The sequence below is a fragment of the Vanellus vanellus genome (assembly GCF_965231255.1).
Source record: "Vanellus vanellus genome assembly, chromosome: 7".
Taxonomy (NCBI): Eukaryota; Metazoa; Chordata; class Aves; order Charadriiformes; family Charadriidae; genus Vanellus; species Vanellus vanellus.
In genome coordinates, this window is record NC_138912.1 from 33,563,081 (window position 1) to 33,581,654 (window position 18,574).

Genomic DNA, 18,574 nt, shown 5'->3' on the forward strand with positions numbered 1-18,574 from the left:
ACAGCATCTACATCTGTAAGGGCTCTGTACTAACCACTAAATTAATACTGAAATACCCCCCAAAAATTTAAACTTACGCACTTTAGGTAACAGTGCAAGTTTAATGAACGTACAACTTTCTTCTATAAAGCTTAGAGGAATTAGTTACTCTAAGTAAAATTAGACATACATCGATGAATAATAGGGAATATAATTAGAAACACTGTTTAGTAAATCTTTCATGTCTGAGTTTTCAGATGTACATCAACAGTTGAGGGAACTTACACGTTGCTCCTGACTTCTCTTTTATTGACATGCTTCAACCTCATACAAGGGATAGAATTTGGATCCTGACTGACACTTTGTTCCCCACACCAGCAGGAGCTGAAGTGGTCCGAAGGCAAAGGGCTCAGCCCCTGGAGAGACAGGGTGCTTTGCCTCAGGGCACTGCTCATCAGTCAGCTTGGCCAATGCTTGGGGCTGACAGCATTTGGAGGGAAGAAAGTACGCAAAACATTCTGGGAATCTGCACACCGCGCTTCTACATTACCAACACGCAGATCTTCACTGCATTGCGTAGCTCTCTATATAAACACACGACGAAAAAGATTCGACTGCAGATTACTACTTCTGCAGTAATGGTTTTTGCATCACTTCAGTGCAGCATGGCTTAGGCTCACCTGCTCTGAGGTAGTCTTTTTACAACTATGTTAGCGATCTAGCACTAAACAAGCCCACAAAAATGTACTGGTGAAAATAAATCTATTTAATTTAATGATAGGAAGAAGACCACACTGGAATTTGAAGATAGAGTGAATTATTTATAACCTTGGATTTAAAAATTCTAAGATGACATTTAGTGTTACAGCAACCATCACCAAGGCAGCAGAGTCCATTAATTAGAAATCTGCATGCAGGTGAGCATGCACTATGGCAAAGTCAAACCACTAGCAACAATATACAAATGAGCCTTGTGTTATGCCCAGAAGGCTGACAGACACGCTCTGATGAAACACCAATGAAACTGGATTGTGAAACAGAGATCCACATTTCCAGCAATATGAAAACACATTAGGAACAAGTATCTTCCTTTCCTGATCTTCAATGTTGCCCCAGTTCCTCCCAGTGTCAGGATATTAAAGCTTTGAGGATTAACACCATGAATTGAACGTACAGAAGTGACTGCAGCATCCTGACCACGGCTGTGAATTCAGAGAATAGGTGCATTTGTTTTGTACTAGGTAGTTTCAGGTGTACTTTGAAATGTAGTCTAGCTCCAGTCAATGAATTTGTTAGGACCATGATAATATTCTGAACTAAAATAAGCAGGACGGGATTATATCTCAAGAGCAAACCAGCAGCTCTGTCAATATTAGTATCATTCTACACGGGTTCAAAGTTACATTCTAATCACACAGAATCACACAGAATTATCAGAGTTGGAAGGGACCTGTAGAGATCATCTAGTCCAACTCCCCTGCTAAAGCAGGATTCCCCAGAGCACATTACTCAGGACTGCATCCAGGCGGGGCTTGAAAATCTCCAGGGAAGGGGACTCCACAACCTCCCTGGGCAGCCTGTGCCAGTGCTCTGTCACCCTCACCGTAAAGAAGTGTTTCCGTGTATTTGAACGGAACTTCCTGTGTTCTAACTTGTGCCCATTGCCCCTCGTCCTGTTACTTGGAACCATTGAAAAGAGCCTGGCTCCATCCTCCTTCAACCCACCCTTTAGATGTTAATCAAACATCATTTAATTTTTACCATCACAACAGAGAAATGAGGAAGCTTTATTTGCTTTTTTGGACCTTAATCTTCTTTTCAGAGGAACAGAAAAATCCCTTTTAACCTTTCTCACCATCCAATTGCATTTCTTCTTCTCTATCTCTTTCATGCATACACTTACTTTACTTCAAATGCAGCTAAAATATCCATTGTCTGTATATTTCTGGATTACCATTTCTTCAGTCTTCTTGCCAACTTACTAACAAGCACAACTGTTCCCTCCTAAAACAGAGATCTTCCAAATCAATGAAAGTTGAATATGATCTCTGCCTAAGCCCACTATCCCAAATTGCATTTCTCTGCCTTTCATCTGCCTCTCCCCCTTTGTAGCTTTAATTCTTTGCAGCTCTCCAAGAATACCTTTCCAGAAGAAACATGGAAGCCAACACGGCTTCACTAAAGGCAAATTGTATCTGACAAATTTGGTGGCCTTCTACAACAGTGTTACAGCGTTGGTGGATAGGGAAGAGCAACTGACATCATCTACCTGGACTTGTACAAAGCATTTGAAACTGTCCTGCACAACATTCTGGTCTCTAAACTGGAAAGACATGGATTTGATGGGTGGACCACTCAGTGGATAAGGAATTGGCTGGATGATCACACTCAAAGACTTGTGGTCAACAGTTCCATGCCCACGGGGAGACCAGTGACAAGTGGTATTCCTCAGGGGTCGTTACTGGGACTGACGCTGTTTAACATCTTTGTTGGTGACATGGATGTTGAGACGGAGTGCACCCACAGAAAGTTTGCTGATGACATCAAGCTGTGTGGAGTGGCAGACAAGCTGGAGGGAAGGGATACCATTCAGAGTGACCTGGACAGGCTTCAGAGGTGGGCTCGTGTGAACCTCGTGAAGTTCAACAAGGCCAAGTGCAACATTCTGTACGTGGGTTGGGGCAATCCCAAGCACAAATACAGGCTGAGCAGAGAACGGATTGAGAGCAGGCCTGAGGAGAAGGACTTGGGGGTTTCGGATGGTGTGAAGCTCAATACAACCCAGCAACGTGCGCTTGCAGCCCTGAAGGCCAACCATGGCCTGGGCTGCATCAAAAGAAGCGTGGCCAGCAGGTCGAGGAAGCTGATTCTGCCCTTCTACTCAACTCTAGTAAGGTCTCATCAGGAGTACTGCGTCCAGCTCCGGGGCCCTCAGCATAGGAAAGACATAGACTTGTTAGAGCAGGTCTGGAGGAGGGCCACAAAAATGATCAGAGGGCTGGAGCACCTCTGCTATGAGGACAGGCTGAGAGAGTTATGGGCACAAGTTAGAACACAGGAAGTTCCGTTCAAATACACGGAAACAGTTCTTTACGGTTCGGGTGACAGAGCACTGGAACAGGCTGCCCAGGGAGGTTGTGGAGTCCCCTTCCCTGGAGATTTTCAAGACCCGCCTGGATGCAGTCCTGAGAAATGTGCTCTAGGCAATCCTGCTTTAGCAGGAGAGTTGGACTAGATGATCTCTAGAGGTCCCTTCCAACTCTGATAATTCTGTGATTCTGTGATTCTGTGATTCTGAGTTGGGGTTGTTCAGCCTGGAGAAGAGAAGGCTCCAGGGAGACTGTATAGTGGCCTTCCAGTACTTAAAGGGGGCCTACAGGAAAGTTGGGGACGGACTCTATCAGGAGTGCAGCGATAGAATGAAGGGTATGGTTTTAAACTGGAAGAGGGCAGATTTAGATTAGATATTAGAAAGAAATTCTTTACTGTGAGGGTGATGAGACACTGGAACAGGTTGCCCAGGAAAATTGTGGGTGCCGCATCCCTGGAAGTGTTCAAGGCCAGGCTGGATGGGGCTTTGAGCAACCTGGTTTAGTGGGAGGTGTCCCTGCCCATGGCACAGGAGTTGGAACTAGATGATCTATATAATGTCCTTTCCAACCCAAACCATTCTATGATTTTACACATTTCACGTTCTTCTTCCAAAGAAGCAGACGTAGGAGATTATTATTAGCAGTTTAGTTCTTATTTCTCATCTCCTAACTGCTGTAGCAGCAAGACTACACAAACTTGGCCTCTGCAGGACAAAACTGACAGCTATTTATTTCCTGTCAAACCACTGAACTCTAACACAGAACATTATTGCTCATTTTAGCTGAGACATTCAGTTAATGAAATAAGTCACATGTCACAAATTTCTTCACCATTAGCATTCAGAGAAAAATGTTCTGCCACTTCAAGTTGACTTAAGAAAATTAAGTCAGGTCACATTTGAACCCTAAGATCCAACTTAATTTTTTATTTAGGAGTACATTCTACACTACCAAATGGCTACCTACAATCAGCTGTGGCATAAGCAGCTCAGATGAGAGAAAGCAACAGAGAAAGGACACAATGCATAGAGAATTCATGCTCCATATTTTAAAAATAATAGTTAGTGAACATATGTTGTAACTATCTGCTCACCGATTACAGTGATAGATCTAGTAATGCAGCCCTAGATTATGTTCAAAGCACTGCTGAAGTACTTCCTCCAAGCCCTGTTTAACAAAGGTTATGTTGAAGCACTGTGGCAATCTCTCTCCCTTAATTCCCCATTTGTACAATAAAGGCAACATTGCTCTGCTCACAGCTTTTAGTTACTTCTTGCTAGGTATGGCACATGCCCCAGAAGCTGTTGCTTCAGCTGGTTAATTAACACAATGTGTTTGTTGTTTTTTTTTTTTTTAATTTGCGTAAAAGAAAAAACATGCTGAAGTTTAAAGTAACTTGAGATTTATTACACCTTACTTTTAGAGAAAACACAGGTACACACTGCATTACACACAAATATGCAAGGAATTCTAAGACTGACATCTAAATTTACCATCTTCATAAAAAAAGTAAGGTTTCAAGGTCAGATATTTGAAAGACCTTTGAGCATCCGTGCTTTTTGAACAGTCTATTGTTGATATTCAAATGTAGCAACAAGTTTCAAATTTTATGATTTCACAAGTCTGTCTGCCCAAAACAATGATATGAAAATAAATACCCTTAAGATTTCAGCTGTGTCTCAGGCTAACATTTCAAAGAGTAAACCAGCTTGTATGTAAGCTTACTCTGCATTTTGATTAAGTGGCCACCACCACCCCCTTGTGGCTAAGAGAGTTATTTCAGTCTCATGTTAATTTCCATGCTGGTCAAGGATTTGCTAGCAGCTACATCTTCCTACCTTTCTATTTTTCAATTTGTTCCATAGATCTCTCCATAAAGAATGTTAGCACAAGATCAAGAAAACCCACTTCATCATTAAGGTAGCCATTAACTAATTTATCCACAATGTCAACAGAAATAGGAGAGTCATACAAAACTGGTAGAAATTCAGACTACTAGGAACAAAAAAGTTCCACATCTAATGAGAACCACAAAAAAAAAAAAAAAAAAATCACAGAAATGAGGTACTATATTTACACCACCCAAATTACTGGACTTCCACAAGCCAGAAAAACTGAAGCTCTTTAACAAGACTATATGTTTCATCAATTTGCCTTTTAAGTCAAAAGGACTCCTGCTAACACCACGGAGATGATTTGATGCACATGCCTAAAATTAGACATAAGAGCAGTCCCAATGTCTAAACTTCCAGTGGAAACATGACCAAAACAAGTGGTGCTTTATCTCTGCAATCTTCATAACTGTCTAGGGAGAAAGGGAGTTGGACGTAGTCAAATCTCACATCTTTTTAAGTATACACACAATTGACATCTCACAGTTCGTGTCCTGTGCTATCCAAGCTGCCACAAAAAGGTGACCTAGAGCACAACTAGACCACATATATATTGTTTACTGTTGTGCTTAACCACCGTCAGAAGTGACAGTCTTTCTCACTAGCAGCATGAGTGGAAGCCGATGAACAGCAACAAGAAGCATTAGTCACAAAAAAAGTTCCATTTGCAAAACTCACAGCTGTCCAGCAGACATGAAGACCTACAGCAAGGCTACTAAAAGTTATAATGGCCATGAAAAGAAAAATTAATCAAAGTTTCTCATAATAAATTATGTGAATGAATTATTGCTTTGAAAGCCAAACTGATTTTTTTATGTTCTTACATACTTTAAAAATTAAGTCAAATCTAATACAAGTATTTTTTTTCAGAATCCCTTGTTTTACAGTCATGTAATTCCGAAAGTAAGGAGTTACCTGCTCCAGGGTGAGCTGCTTCGAAATTGTATCATTTTCCAGTTTTTTAATCTTCTTCATCAGTTTGTTCACTTGAAATTCCTGTTCCTGCTCTAAATGCTGCTCCAGTTCAGCCTTCTCATGCTGCAGCTAAAAATTTAGGAGACATGGAAGTATTTTAACACACAAATAAAAGTATGAAACATATTGCACCTTTTATACATTTATTTAGACATGTTTATTCTTAATGCATACTAAATTCTCTACTGATAATTCTTCTTAAAAGACTTCAAAATGTACAACCCACCCAACAATCCTTCAAAAAGCAACATTTCAAACTGTGTTCCGTTTACAAAGCAGATGGAAGTAAACTACATTTCCAAATATTTAATAAAGTCATATCAAAATAGATACATTACATATCGCACATAATTATAGACATTTCAAAAGTCAAAAATCTATCATAATGTTCAGAAATGCATTAATTGTAATCTAAATGCATCATCTCAACAGCACCCAAATCATAAAATGCAGGTCTTAGCACTTCCTTCTCCCAGGCAGCTGAAAGATTAAAATCATGACTGAAGTGATACTACTGAGATTGCTGCGCAACAAGATAGTTAAAAAAACAAAAACAAAAACAAAACCATAATCTCTGTTCCTAGGCTACCAAGAATCAAAAGATTTTGATGACTTAAAAACACTGGTTATTTCAAATCAATGTTATAAATTTTCTTAATACTCAAGGGAAAATTTTTTTCAGTTAGTAATTCCAATGAAAAAAATCTTTACTCTCAAAGCTCTCAAGCAGACGGAAACAAAAAATCCCCACACATTTTAACACAAATTATGGCTTGGAGTAGTGTCACTTCTAACATTAAAGTCAAAATCACTATGGAATCCTTCTGCGACAGGAATCCAAGTCTTCCTGTGGATAAAACAGTGTGATTGGCAGCATGGTACAAACAAGTGAATTTGACTTAATTAAAAGCAAACGTCACCAAAAGACAACGGTGTAATTACACCACACTCTGGCCATGCACTGAAAATTACATGCACTTTTTTCCACCTGCTTATTTTCTACTCAGATTCTTCTGGCTGTCACATAACAATACGTAAGATTGTCGTGTTTAAATGTGCGAGGAAAATCTGAGGAAATGGAGACACACCTCACAGTCATGGACACAAGTCTAGATTGCTGGATATCCACAGCGGACAAATATACTTTGATTTTAAAACAAGCTAAAATTGCTAGTTCATTAATTCAGTTCCTTGTGCTGCTATTTAGAGACAAAATGGCCTGTGAAGTGCAGCCTGGCAGAGAGTTCAGAGCAGAAAGGCTCGTGTGGAGCGAGCACTCGGCAGGCAGTAACTACTTGGCAATATATATATGGGAGAAGTTTGCAGTTTAACTGTCTTTTCAGGGCTTATCAATTTCGAGATTTTGTTTTTCACAAATTAAAATAAACACCAGATTAGTAATGAAAAAATAAATGAGATTTATTACTCTGACTTACTAAATTACAGTGTATCTTCCAAAACTTCTGATGCTCATGGAAATTCCCATGCACTTGAGGAAGCCACCTAGACTCCAACACGATAACCACCGAGATTATCATGGCAGCTCTTGATCGAATGGTTAGGAAATTTTGTTACGCTGTCTAGTTGGAAATAAAGCCGTTTCATGTCTTGTATGAGAATAAGCAGGGCTGCTAAGCGAGTTTTTCATTAGAAGAAAAAATTACAGTCACACTTCTAAATTAAAATACTGTTTGTGCCGTTTGATAATCAAAAATACGAAGTTTCTTACTTCAGTATCAGAGTTAAGCTTGGTTCAAAAGTAACAGGCTTAATACGAAAAGGATATTATTTAGTCTTATTTAGTCCCTACCCCTATGCAGCAGCTACATTTTAAGACTGAAGATGGCCAAAGAGCCCAAGGAGCAGACAGCGCGTGGATTGCCACCTAGCTCAAGGTACTTGCTGCACTTTCATCAATCTTCATTTTGCTTCATTAAAAAAGCTAGACACTTTTTTTTCACCTAACTAAAATTTGAGACCAAAGCCAGTTGCTCTAATCAGCTTATATTTAGTTAGCATATTAAACTGTGCGAAAAGGCACATAGCCAGAACCCCTTACTCAGCCTAAAGCCAGATGCTGCTACCAGAACGTGTGTGGTTGGGGACTGCTCGCATTTGCGGACAGTCCAGTGAGTCTGGCAGACCATACAGGTGTATGAAGGCACCTCAAACCGACTTAAAAACAAATACCGTTTCTTGCTCTTGTGTGCTTCATGCAAATGCAACGACCGTATTATTTAAAACAAGTTGAGCTGCAACAGCACAATCTCGCTTGTCAAACCATTCCTTTTAAAGCTTGCCTGAATTTCCATCACGCTGGAACTGATGAGGCTTACTCATTAAATCTGGAATCCACTAAACCCTACCTTGGGAGCATGAACATATTGCAGCCAAAGGACCGTTCCAGTTGATCAGAGAGCTACTAAGTGAAGCCAGAAGAGTTCTATTACAGGAATATCTTCTATTCTGATTTTAACATAAATACACGAGAAAGCGAAGTGACTGGGAATAAAAAGAAATACACAAACACTTTCCCCTTGAGGGCTAAAAAGTATTATAACATGAAAGCCCTCTCGGACATTCTGATACTTTATTGTGCTACTCCCCTTCACCCTTTTGGCTTCATTATTCAAAGAAATGAAAAATACTAATAAAAAAAATACTAACAACACACCCCACAATACACATTAACGGTGTCTGTCACTGATGACTGGGTAAGATATTTTTCCCCTTTTATTGGCTTTGATCACAAACACAAACAAAACAAAACAAAAAAAACAGTTAATGCTGAAACTCTAACGCTGAAAAACAGAATTGTTAACAATGAGAAAACATCCACTGGTGGATAGTGTTTATTTTACTTAGTAAAGCAAGAAAGTATTTTCAAACTGTTTTTAATTATATACAATCATAGTAACAACTGTTTACAGCTACACCTACACCTACGGCTGCCAGGTAAAAAGAAGGAAAAAATGTGTTAGAATGTGTCACCTTGATGACAATGTCTTCTAGACCTTGAACTACATATGAAAACTGTAGGAGAGATACTGGGGGAATTTTCTGCTACGCAAGATCAGAGATGCGTTTGGTTGCAAGAGAGACAGCTAATACTTTAAAGTGAGAATAGATCTATCAAATACAAAGCTTAGCAGCAGAAAGAGTACATGTGTTAGTTCAGGTAAGTCCTATACAACCGCAGTAATATCCTTCCCTCTCTACAAAGTAAGTTTCCTGATACAATGTAGGACCACATTTACCGTACTTCCTTACTGCACTGGCTTATTCGGGGACAGCGGAAAGTGTTTCTATGAAAAATAGAGCTAATGGAAAAAGCCCCCCCTTAAAAAAACAACCTTCATTTATGCCCCAGACTATGACCTTGCACATTGTACTGAACAGTCTATTTTTAGTACTCCAGCCATCAAAAGTTGTCCGATTCCTCCTTTGCTGCATCCTGAAAGTCCTATTTATTAACAAATCTGTATCAGCAGTTTGCCTCCTCTTTATGTCCAGATGTTCATCAAATAAATGATAGATGAGCTGACACTGTTTATTACACACAATCACATTTGCATCCTTGAGCTGACACATCATATTTTGGAGAGCAGGAAGTGTAATAGCTTATGTTTACAGACTTATAATTTTTGAAAGAATTGTCAAGAATCAGATCTGCATGAGAAACAGTTCTGTATAGCCTCCCAATTACTTAATCTGCCTGACTACACATTATGCTATTATCTTGGTATGTCATAACATTTTACTTTCAAGGCCAGATACTTGGACCAATTTGCACTTCCAAAAATATAAGGGTACTGAAAAAAATCTGTATTTGATTTTGAAAAGAACTGTTGCACAATTTAAAGAATAATTGACTTTGTAAGTTCACACAATATTAAAAATTAATGACTCTTTTGAGCAGCCTCATTTCACAAAAGATAGCTTTCCAAGATGAACTACTTTAAATTTCAAAACTACTACTCAACAAGTCCATGTCCAGAGCTGCAAGAGCAGATCCTGCATCAAAACACTTCTCATGATACTCTGCAAAATATTACTACCATTCTACAAGGGATCAAGGACTCTATAAAAATATTGTTCCAAACTTTCCAGAGACTTAGTCAGGTAGACAAAAATATAATTAAAGTAAGTACATGGGAAAATATAATGACTGTATATAAGGCTTATAAGAACTTTATCAGGAACGTATGTGATGAAGAACTTTTGTTTACTCCAAAACCTCTGTTGAGATGCACGAGCTCCTTCATCTCTGTAGCATTCAGCCCAGAAAATTAAGAATTATGCCAAACAAAGGAAATGTAACTAGTAAAAGCATACACTTATTTATTAGGCTTGTAGAGGCAGTAAAAGCTAATGCCACACAATTACAAACAGGTATTATCAAGCAATGGTATGGTACCAGAAAGCCTGGCAACAGGAAGACACTATCATTCCAGTGAAAACACCTTCTTTTATGTGCTACTGCGTTATGTTTAGAGTCAGTCTGGCATATAGTAAAATGTTGCAAAATTAATTTCTTACAATACCGAAAACCTGATGTAACTCTGTGTTTTATAATAGTAACGCACATCATGCTGAACTGGGAAATTCTTGCTAGGCTATTAGCGAGGAGAGCTGCAGCTCGTGCTCTGGCACATTTAAAACATTTTAACATTCTGGGAGCTCATTCCAGATGCCACTCTGAATGCGATGCATAAGCCCCTACAACTGTGACAAACAAAGGTTTGACAAAACAAAAAACAGACAGGCACTATGAAAAAAGTCCCTCTGCTAGGTGGCTTTCAACCGAATAATACGGAAGTAATTTTGACACAGGCACAGACTAGTAAATACTTGAAAAATTAAGAGACTACAAGTCATATGCAGTTTACCAGAAGTACACCCGCCCCTCTGTTCCAAAAGGCAAAGTCTTCGACAAAACAGATTCATGTGCATTTTTTTTTCCCTTTAGTCATACAAAAAGCAGGAAGCCATTTGATGCATAATGTGTGACAGCATGAAATTTTGAAAGTCTAGTTCTAGGTCAGACCAATGTGGTCCAGCAAACACAGAGATTAAGAGTTGAAGACCAAATAGCAAAGAACAGTGGAGCACCCAATTACTGCCCACACTTCTACTGAAGACTACTGTATTTCTTGTTAAGTCATCAGCCAAAGTCTGCACCTAATTTAGCCAGAATTCTCTCCAGAGCAAAGATACCAAAAATGGAAGTGGGTGTATATCAATTCATTATTAGCCTTATAACTGCCTCATTGGTCTTGCACCCTCTAATAAAGACAGAATTGCTACATTCTAGTAGGTAATGTTAAGTATTGGCCCTCACAAACCTCAGGAAATCCAAAAACGTAAATTGTAATTATCTTAACTTTCCGTGTCTGAAAAATGTTAGTCAGGAATTTTGCACTGCACCTATGTAACACGAAGAGTATCCCAAAATAGAAAAGATATTTTAATAAATATTAAGTTGACCATGTGATGTGTGCTAATAACGCCCTCTTTTCCACAACTTGAGTTTATTTGTAATATCAGGAGTTTCTCTTCTCAGATTTGTTTATCTGGCAGTCTACATAGGTTTAATTTCCAGGATTCATAATTGAAGAATCATAATTTCTAAACAACAGATAAGCTTTCAGAAAACAAAAATCAATGTCAATATTATTTGCCATTCTTTTCTACTTCAGAAAATTGCCTGCAACTCACCAATATTCTAATATCAACTTCCTAAATCCACGATCACTATGGAGACAGAAAATTATTTTTGTGGAAACATACTGTAATATTCAAATGTTACCTAATTCTACAGGTAAGATCTTTAGAGAAAGGGACCGTCTCCTTTGTATAATTTATATGCTGCTGACCATTTCACTAGTGTTTAGGAGAGCATATTAATACACATTTTTTGCATTTCACAGCATGTTTATCACATCAAAGACACAATCAAGCCATGAAATAAGATCTGCATTCAGCATACACACAAGCAGAATAACAGTTTTAATATTAAACTGCTTGCTTTAAAACAAACAAACAAGTCCTTCACCTGTACTGTAAGTCTTGAGCCACTGTAAAGGTATGAAAAGTCATCCAGATGTATGGACTACAAAACCTGCTGACCAGGCAGATTCCTCTGACACAGCTTAAAATATGCTTTGCACTAGAGCTTTTATATATCCCTTATCATCTTCTCCTCTGTGCACTGCAGTTAACAGGTGAAACTGTAAGCAAGATATTCCATGCCACTCACCCTTCACAGGCCCAACTGCTACCAACATCGACAGGATGTTGACAGCTGTTCTCTTTTCCAAGGAAATTGGGTTAATATTTAAATAGAGGACAAACTCCCAATTTACTTCCAAAACTGCTACCTAATGATGCTGAGAGAATTACACAGGTTTAGGACTAACATTTAAACATATAACATATAAATGGGGTTTGGTTAGGGGGCGGGAATCTGCAATCACCACTTGGGACAAGCTGGCCAACCAATTCACCGGGTGGTGACAGTGACTTGTGTTGCATTACTTTATCTTATGTATTCTTTTACCATGATTATTACTGTTATTTTCTTTTTTTTCTGTTATTGTTCTATTAAACTGTCTTTACCTCAACCCATGAGTTGCTTCCCCCCTGCCCCCTTCCTTTCCCCTCCTTTCCTCCCTCTCCTCCCTACCCTTGTCAGGGGGAAGGGGGCAAACTGCGCGAGGGGCTGCATGGTCCTGGCTGCTGGCTGGGGTTAAACCACAACACTAGATACAGCAATTTAGTTGCTGCAGAATTCATGCAGTACAAATTTGTGTGCAAGGTGAACTCATCACATGAGTTCAAAATCCTTCAGCCAAATCAAGTGTAATTCATGCTTTTACTTTTAAAGTAAGTTTTACTTTGGTCTACACGACATACAGCGCGGTCCCAGGGAACCTGGTTCTGTAACAGATTTCTACATACCTCTTTCAATTAAGCAATATTGCTCAACATACCATTTCTCCCTTTACTGAAAAAGACTCTAGTGGAAAGCTTTTTCTATAGTGATATCTACATCTTACTTCAGTTAGAAAAGAACACTCAATGCCCCTATTTTACTGCCATCTGCTTCTCTATGTTTCATAAAAATGTATGACTTCGAAAGCAAACTTACATCTTCAGAAACATTCTTGTCAGCCCTCAAGAATAGCAAGGGGAAATAGCAATAGCAGATTGAGGATATTTTATCTTGATACTTAACTTACTATGTGATAATAGGCATCAAACAGAAGAAGTCACAGAAGTTGCAGTTTTCAATAACAAATGTGTCAGATGGGATTTGAGCAACGTGGTCTAGTGAGAGAGGTCCCTGCCCATGGGAAGGGGGACTAGATGATCTTCAAGGTCCCTTCCAACCCAACCAATTCTATGATTATATGATTAGCTCTAATCATACACAAGCCGACGTAATCATACATGAGCAGACATGACCTGGCAACGTGCCCTCACAGCACAGAAGGCCAACCGTGTCTTGCGCTGCATCAAAAGAAGCGTGGCCAGCAGGTCGAGGGAGATGATTCTGCCGCTCTACTCCGCTCTGGTGAGACCCCACCTGGAGTACCACGTCCAGCTCTGGAGCCCTCAGCACAGGAAAGATATGGACCTGTTGGAGCAGGTCCGGAGGTGGGCCACAAAAATGATCAGAGGGCTGGAGCACCTCTGCTATTAAGACAGGCTGAGAGAGTTGGGGTTGTTCAGCCTGGAGAAGAGAAGGCTCCAGGGAGACCTTATAGCGGCCTTCCAGTACTTAAATGGGGCCTACAGGAAAGATGGGGACAAATTTTTTAGTAGGGCCTGTTCCAACAGAACAAGGGGTATGGTTTTAAACTAAAAGAGGGAAGATTTAGACTAGGAAGGAATTCTTTACTGTGAGGGTGGTGAAACACTGGAACAGGTTGCCCAGAGAGGCAGTAGAAACCCCATCCTTGGAAACATTCAAGGTCAGGTTGGACGGGGCTCTGGCAATCTGATCTAGTTGAAGATGTCCCTGCTTATTGCAGGGGAGGTTGGACTAGATGACCTTTAAATGTCCTTTCCAACCTAAACTATTCTACGATTCTATGACTGTAATGGTCTTTCCAAACAGTGTATTTCCTAACCGCAGGGCTAAACATGCCTTATAGTCTCCAGCTGCAGAACATAAGAAATGTTTACAACATACAAATTAGGGTCTTTGAAATCGAGTAGTTTTTCATGAAAATGCTTATAAGTAATGAAGTTTATGGCATGAAAAAAGCCATAGTGGACAACACCAAACATTCACCTAACTTAGTACACTGTCTCCTACAGAGGTCAAAAGCATGTATTTAGGTAAGTCTATCAGAATAGAGCAAGCATGTACAAAACTTCCAACAAATACTTACCCAATTTCCAAAAACTAGCAACTTGGGTAACAAAACCAAGTTGCTCTGCTATAAATTGTCCCAGCAACTTCAACTTTTTATTTTTAGCACCCGACTGATGTGTTCTAATTCAAAAGAAGCATTTGTTTTGTTAGAAATATGGATAAACTTACAGATAAAGTCTCCTTCAAGCATTGCTGCACATTCTTGTATACAAAGTTCAATACTTCAGGGCTCCTGTTAAATATCAAATACTCCAGAAGAAAGTGTCCGTTTCACTAACGTTTTAAATTAATCAGTAACTCACTTCTGTAAGACAGTTAACATTTACTCTAAGCTACATCCATTTCTTTGCATCTCTATACAAACTTTCAGGTTCTCAACACTATGAGTTCGCAGATGCAAACTTTAAAGCAACATATTAAAACACACTTACTCAATACACTTCTTGTACTTTGCTTTTATCAAGTGTCAGCTTTACAACAGCTACAACCTGACCACATCCCTCTAACTGCAGTCACAATAACAAAAAAGTTCAGCCACCTGTTGGTCCTGAGGCTCCTGGGAGAAACATCAATAAATGCACCAATTACCTGCATCAGTTTTCTTGAGAGTTCATTAGTGAGAAATTCTTCTTCCTTTTCATAGTTTACTGCAAGTGTTTCTTTTTCTTTCTGCAGAGCTTGAATCTTCTTAAATAGAGTATTACTGATGAACTCCTCTTCCTGCTCTGCCCTTGCTTGCTGTGAAGTAAAGACATAGTTTTAAGAAAAAAGGGAGCAAGTTTCGACATTAAAAGCCGCAATTATTCCATTTCCCGAAACGGCCCCCACCTCTTTTTTTTTGATCTTGTTCATTGTCCTAGAGAACAGTAGGCTGGATCTAAGTGCTGTTACCATCCCCTTTTCTAAAATTATAGCACATTTCTTCCTTTTTTGTTCCCCATTTTCAACTTGGGAAACTACACTGGTGATTCAAAGTGGCCTCCCCCCAGCCAAATGCATGAACTCCCCAAACCTTTTAAACTTATAAAAGCATTACTGATTCACAGATACCTGCTTTTACCTACTCTATTCCTAAAACCAAACTCCTCTCTAAACGTTCTCCATTATGCTCTGAAGCACCGTGCCTTCTCTCCAGATCCCTTACACTGCAGCCCTGCTTTCTAGGAGTCAAATAATGCATTTATTCTTTCACCCGGATATGCCTTGCTTCTGAGCCGCAGGCAGCACGGCTCATCTCACAAGGATTTCTACCCAACCACCAGCCCAGGAAAACATATTACTTCTCAGAATTGTTACTACACTACATACATCAACTTTAAAAAAATGCCATGTGGTAGCTTTACCCTGGGGATTTCCAAATTTCAGAAAAGGAGGGTTACTCTGGAAATCTTCCCCATGAAGACTATTTCCATTTCAGCTGTCATCTAGCAGCTAGGCACCATGCCACAGAAAGACAGCCTATGAGCTCGCTCGCATTCCCTACAGTTTAGATATTTGTATTTTTTTCTAATGCACATATTACAAACTTGATAAATGGAACACAGAAGTTATCTTTTGGCAGTCTACTCTAAAAGGCCACCAAGTGTATTGCATGTGGGCAAATGAAAGATCACAGGTACAAACTGGTAGAGACAACTCTTAATTCCACAGTCCAAACAAAGCCCAGAAAAACAGAATGACAGAAATAAAGGTGGTGGCTTGGGAATTCTTTAACAAATCAGACAATGTAGTGTTGAGGAGTGTTTTCATGCCCTGCAATAAAATCCACATCACTTGATCAGTAGATTTGTGATTTGTCCTGATTCTAGTAAAATAGTACCAGCTTATAGCTTACAATATGTAAAGATTCAGTAAGCTTTATTTCAGTAAAACTTGACAGAGAAAAATTTAAGAACTGAAACAGAAACATAACTACAGTTTTACCGAAAGCTTAGCTTCCATAATCTTCTGCCCAAAACGCTCCAAAATAACCACCTACATATTGTACACTGGAAAATGCTCCAAAGATTTCATTATGCCAGCGATCTTTTAACTGGAATGATATATTCCCCAGTAGTCCAAGAGACAATTACTTAAACAGAGACACCCTTCATGTCTACAAGAAAAGTTACTTAAGGAACATAAATGTCTTTAAATTTGGTGGAACAATAGGACAATTGTAAATTTTCCTCATGATATCAGCAGTATCATAAAATCTAAAGTGGTGGTTGGGAAAACTCTCAGTTGAGTCCTCCTTCCATCAAGTCCTTCTCTTCACATCTTTACCTCTGTCTTCTTGTGTCATCTCCCATCTCTGTTGCTTTCTTTTCTTGGCCCTTTCCCACTATCTATCTGCTACCAGCTCCCTCTCCCTGTCACCAGCAGAGCTGGCACAAACCCAACCTGGAAAAAAAAAACAAAGAAAAGAAAAGAAAGGTCTGACACAGTATATTAGCTTAGGAGTTTAGGTCCTACACAGCACCTCCTCTCTAATGTTTGTGCATCTCAATGGCAGAGAACCCTACTCCAGCACGTTCAGCATTGTTATTATAACTTGTCACATCAAGAGAATGTAGAGTTGTCCAAGAGCTCTGAAGAAATGCTAAGTTGTCAGCTCATATCTCAGAGGATTAAAACTCAAGGAATCCAACTGATCTCAATAACAGCATCTATCACTTTCTAAATGTGGCTTTACTTAGAGCTACTAACATTCATGTCTTCACAGACATTTCAGAACAGAGTAAACAAGTCAAATTGCAAGGGTTCATTGTCCTCAAATCGTTAAAATTCATACATGCTGTTCCAAAATCAACTCCTCCGTTGCCTTCACTACACAGGATTTCTACTGGTGTCTGTTTTTCAATGGTTCGGACAATAAAAGACAGTAAAACAGACCAAGCTTACCTAAAATTAAATTAGAAGAAAAGAATCAGGGCGTTTCTACTTGGATTTCTGCTCATCTCTAACTTGCACAGATTCATTTTGCTCATGATTTGCACCAATCAAAACCTCTAAAATCACATTATTGCAGCACCAAGCCCGCACAACACTTCGTAGCCAGATCCTGGTGTTACATTAGTGATGGGTGCTCAGGCCAAGGTGAACACGGGCTGCCAAGATCCCAGCCCACTCCCTGCCAAACAGCAATGCCCCTCCTTTGTGCTTGCACGGGTGCTCACATGGCCAGGCAACAGGCCAGCACAGGCAGGAGGAGACACCCAAAAACTAATCCTTTCCTTTCCTCCTCCCATTTTTCCTTCCTGGATCCACTTCCTAAACTGGCATGCCACACAGGCAGAGTGCTGGCACACGGAAACAAAGAATGAACAGCCACAGTTTAGACCTGTTTAAACTGCTCTGCAACAGCCCCCTCTGCCTACACCGTGCAGGACACCGGCTTGCATTCAACTGTCCCAAAGGAAAAGCCGAGTATGATTACATCTGCCTCCATTACACGAATAATATATTTCTCAACTGAACAAACAACAGGAACCCTATAAATCTAAGTATGAATTGTAAGTTCCAGATATCCACACATCATATTTAATACAATGAACATCCACTTAAATTACCCAAGGGTCAGCAATTTCAACACAAACTTTTTAGTCAAAAAATATCATACGTTTATTAAGACTGGGAACAAAAGCACATGATGCACTACCATATTTCTTCTAAATCCACATAATTTCATTCTGAAACTTTCCCTTCTTCTTGTTACTCATTACTTGGAGGTAGTTCAATTATCTTAAGTAATAAAATCATTCATGTTTACCTTAATATTGCCTAAAATCTTGAAATCTGCTACTCAGCCCATAATCAAACTGATGTGGTAAAACAGTCATTAAAAAATCAGTTTTTAATACTATTTCCTGCACAGACTCTTTCACTGCAGTATTTTGCTGGATGTGTATACACTGTGTTTCCATATCAATAATCTTTTTATTAAGTATCTGCATTTGAAAAGAGGCTCTGATATCATCAGAAAAAAAAAAAAAAAAAAAGAGAGAAACAGCATGCAAATCAGAGACGGTAGGTCTTCTATGATGGTCCAGAGATCTTTGCTTTTCTCTATTATCCTTATCACATTCAACATCCAAAACCACTAACAGAAATTCACTCTGTTCTGTGTGCTATATTACAAAATAAATTACTAAGGCGCCAAGTGATATAAAATGATAACACCTGATCATCCAACCTCGGGAAACGTGAAACAAGCAATCTGCTTCCCCAACAGATTTTCTGCATAACCACTGTAACATCCACCTGTCTCCTGT

General features: G+C 39.4%; 1 protein-coding gene across 2 annotated transcripts in view; it reads right to left on the reverse strand.

Moving 5' to 3' along the window:
• Positions 1 to 18,574, reverse strand: part of CCDC6 (coiled-coil domain containing 6) — a gene marked incomplete at its 5' end in the record, with an annotated part of 51,753 nt that overhangs the window by 15,493 nt on the left and 17,686 nt on the right. For both annotated transcript variants that reach the window (XM_082486217.1, XM_082486218.1), the window contains 2 exons: positions 5,879 to 6,007; positions 14,910 to 15,059. In XM_082486217.1, the coding sequence (XP_082342343.1) occupies positions 5,879 to 6,007; positions 14,910 to 15,059 (279 nt within the window). The remainder of the gene's footprint in view (positions 1 to 5,878; positions 6,008 to 14,909; positions 15,060 to 18,574) is intronic.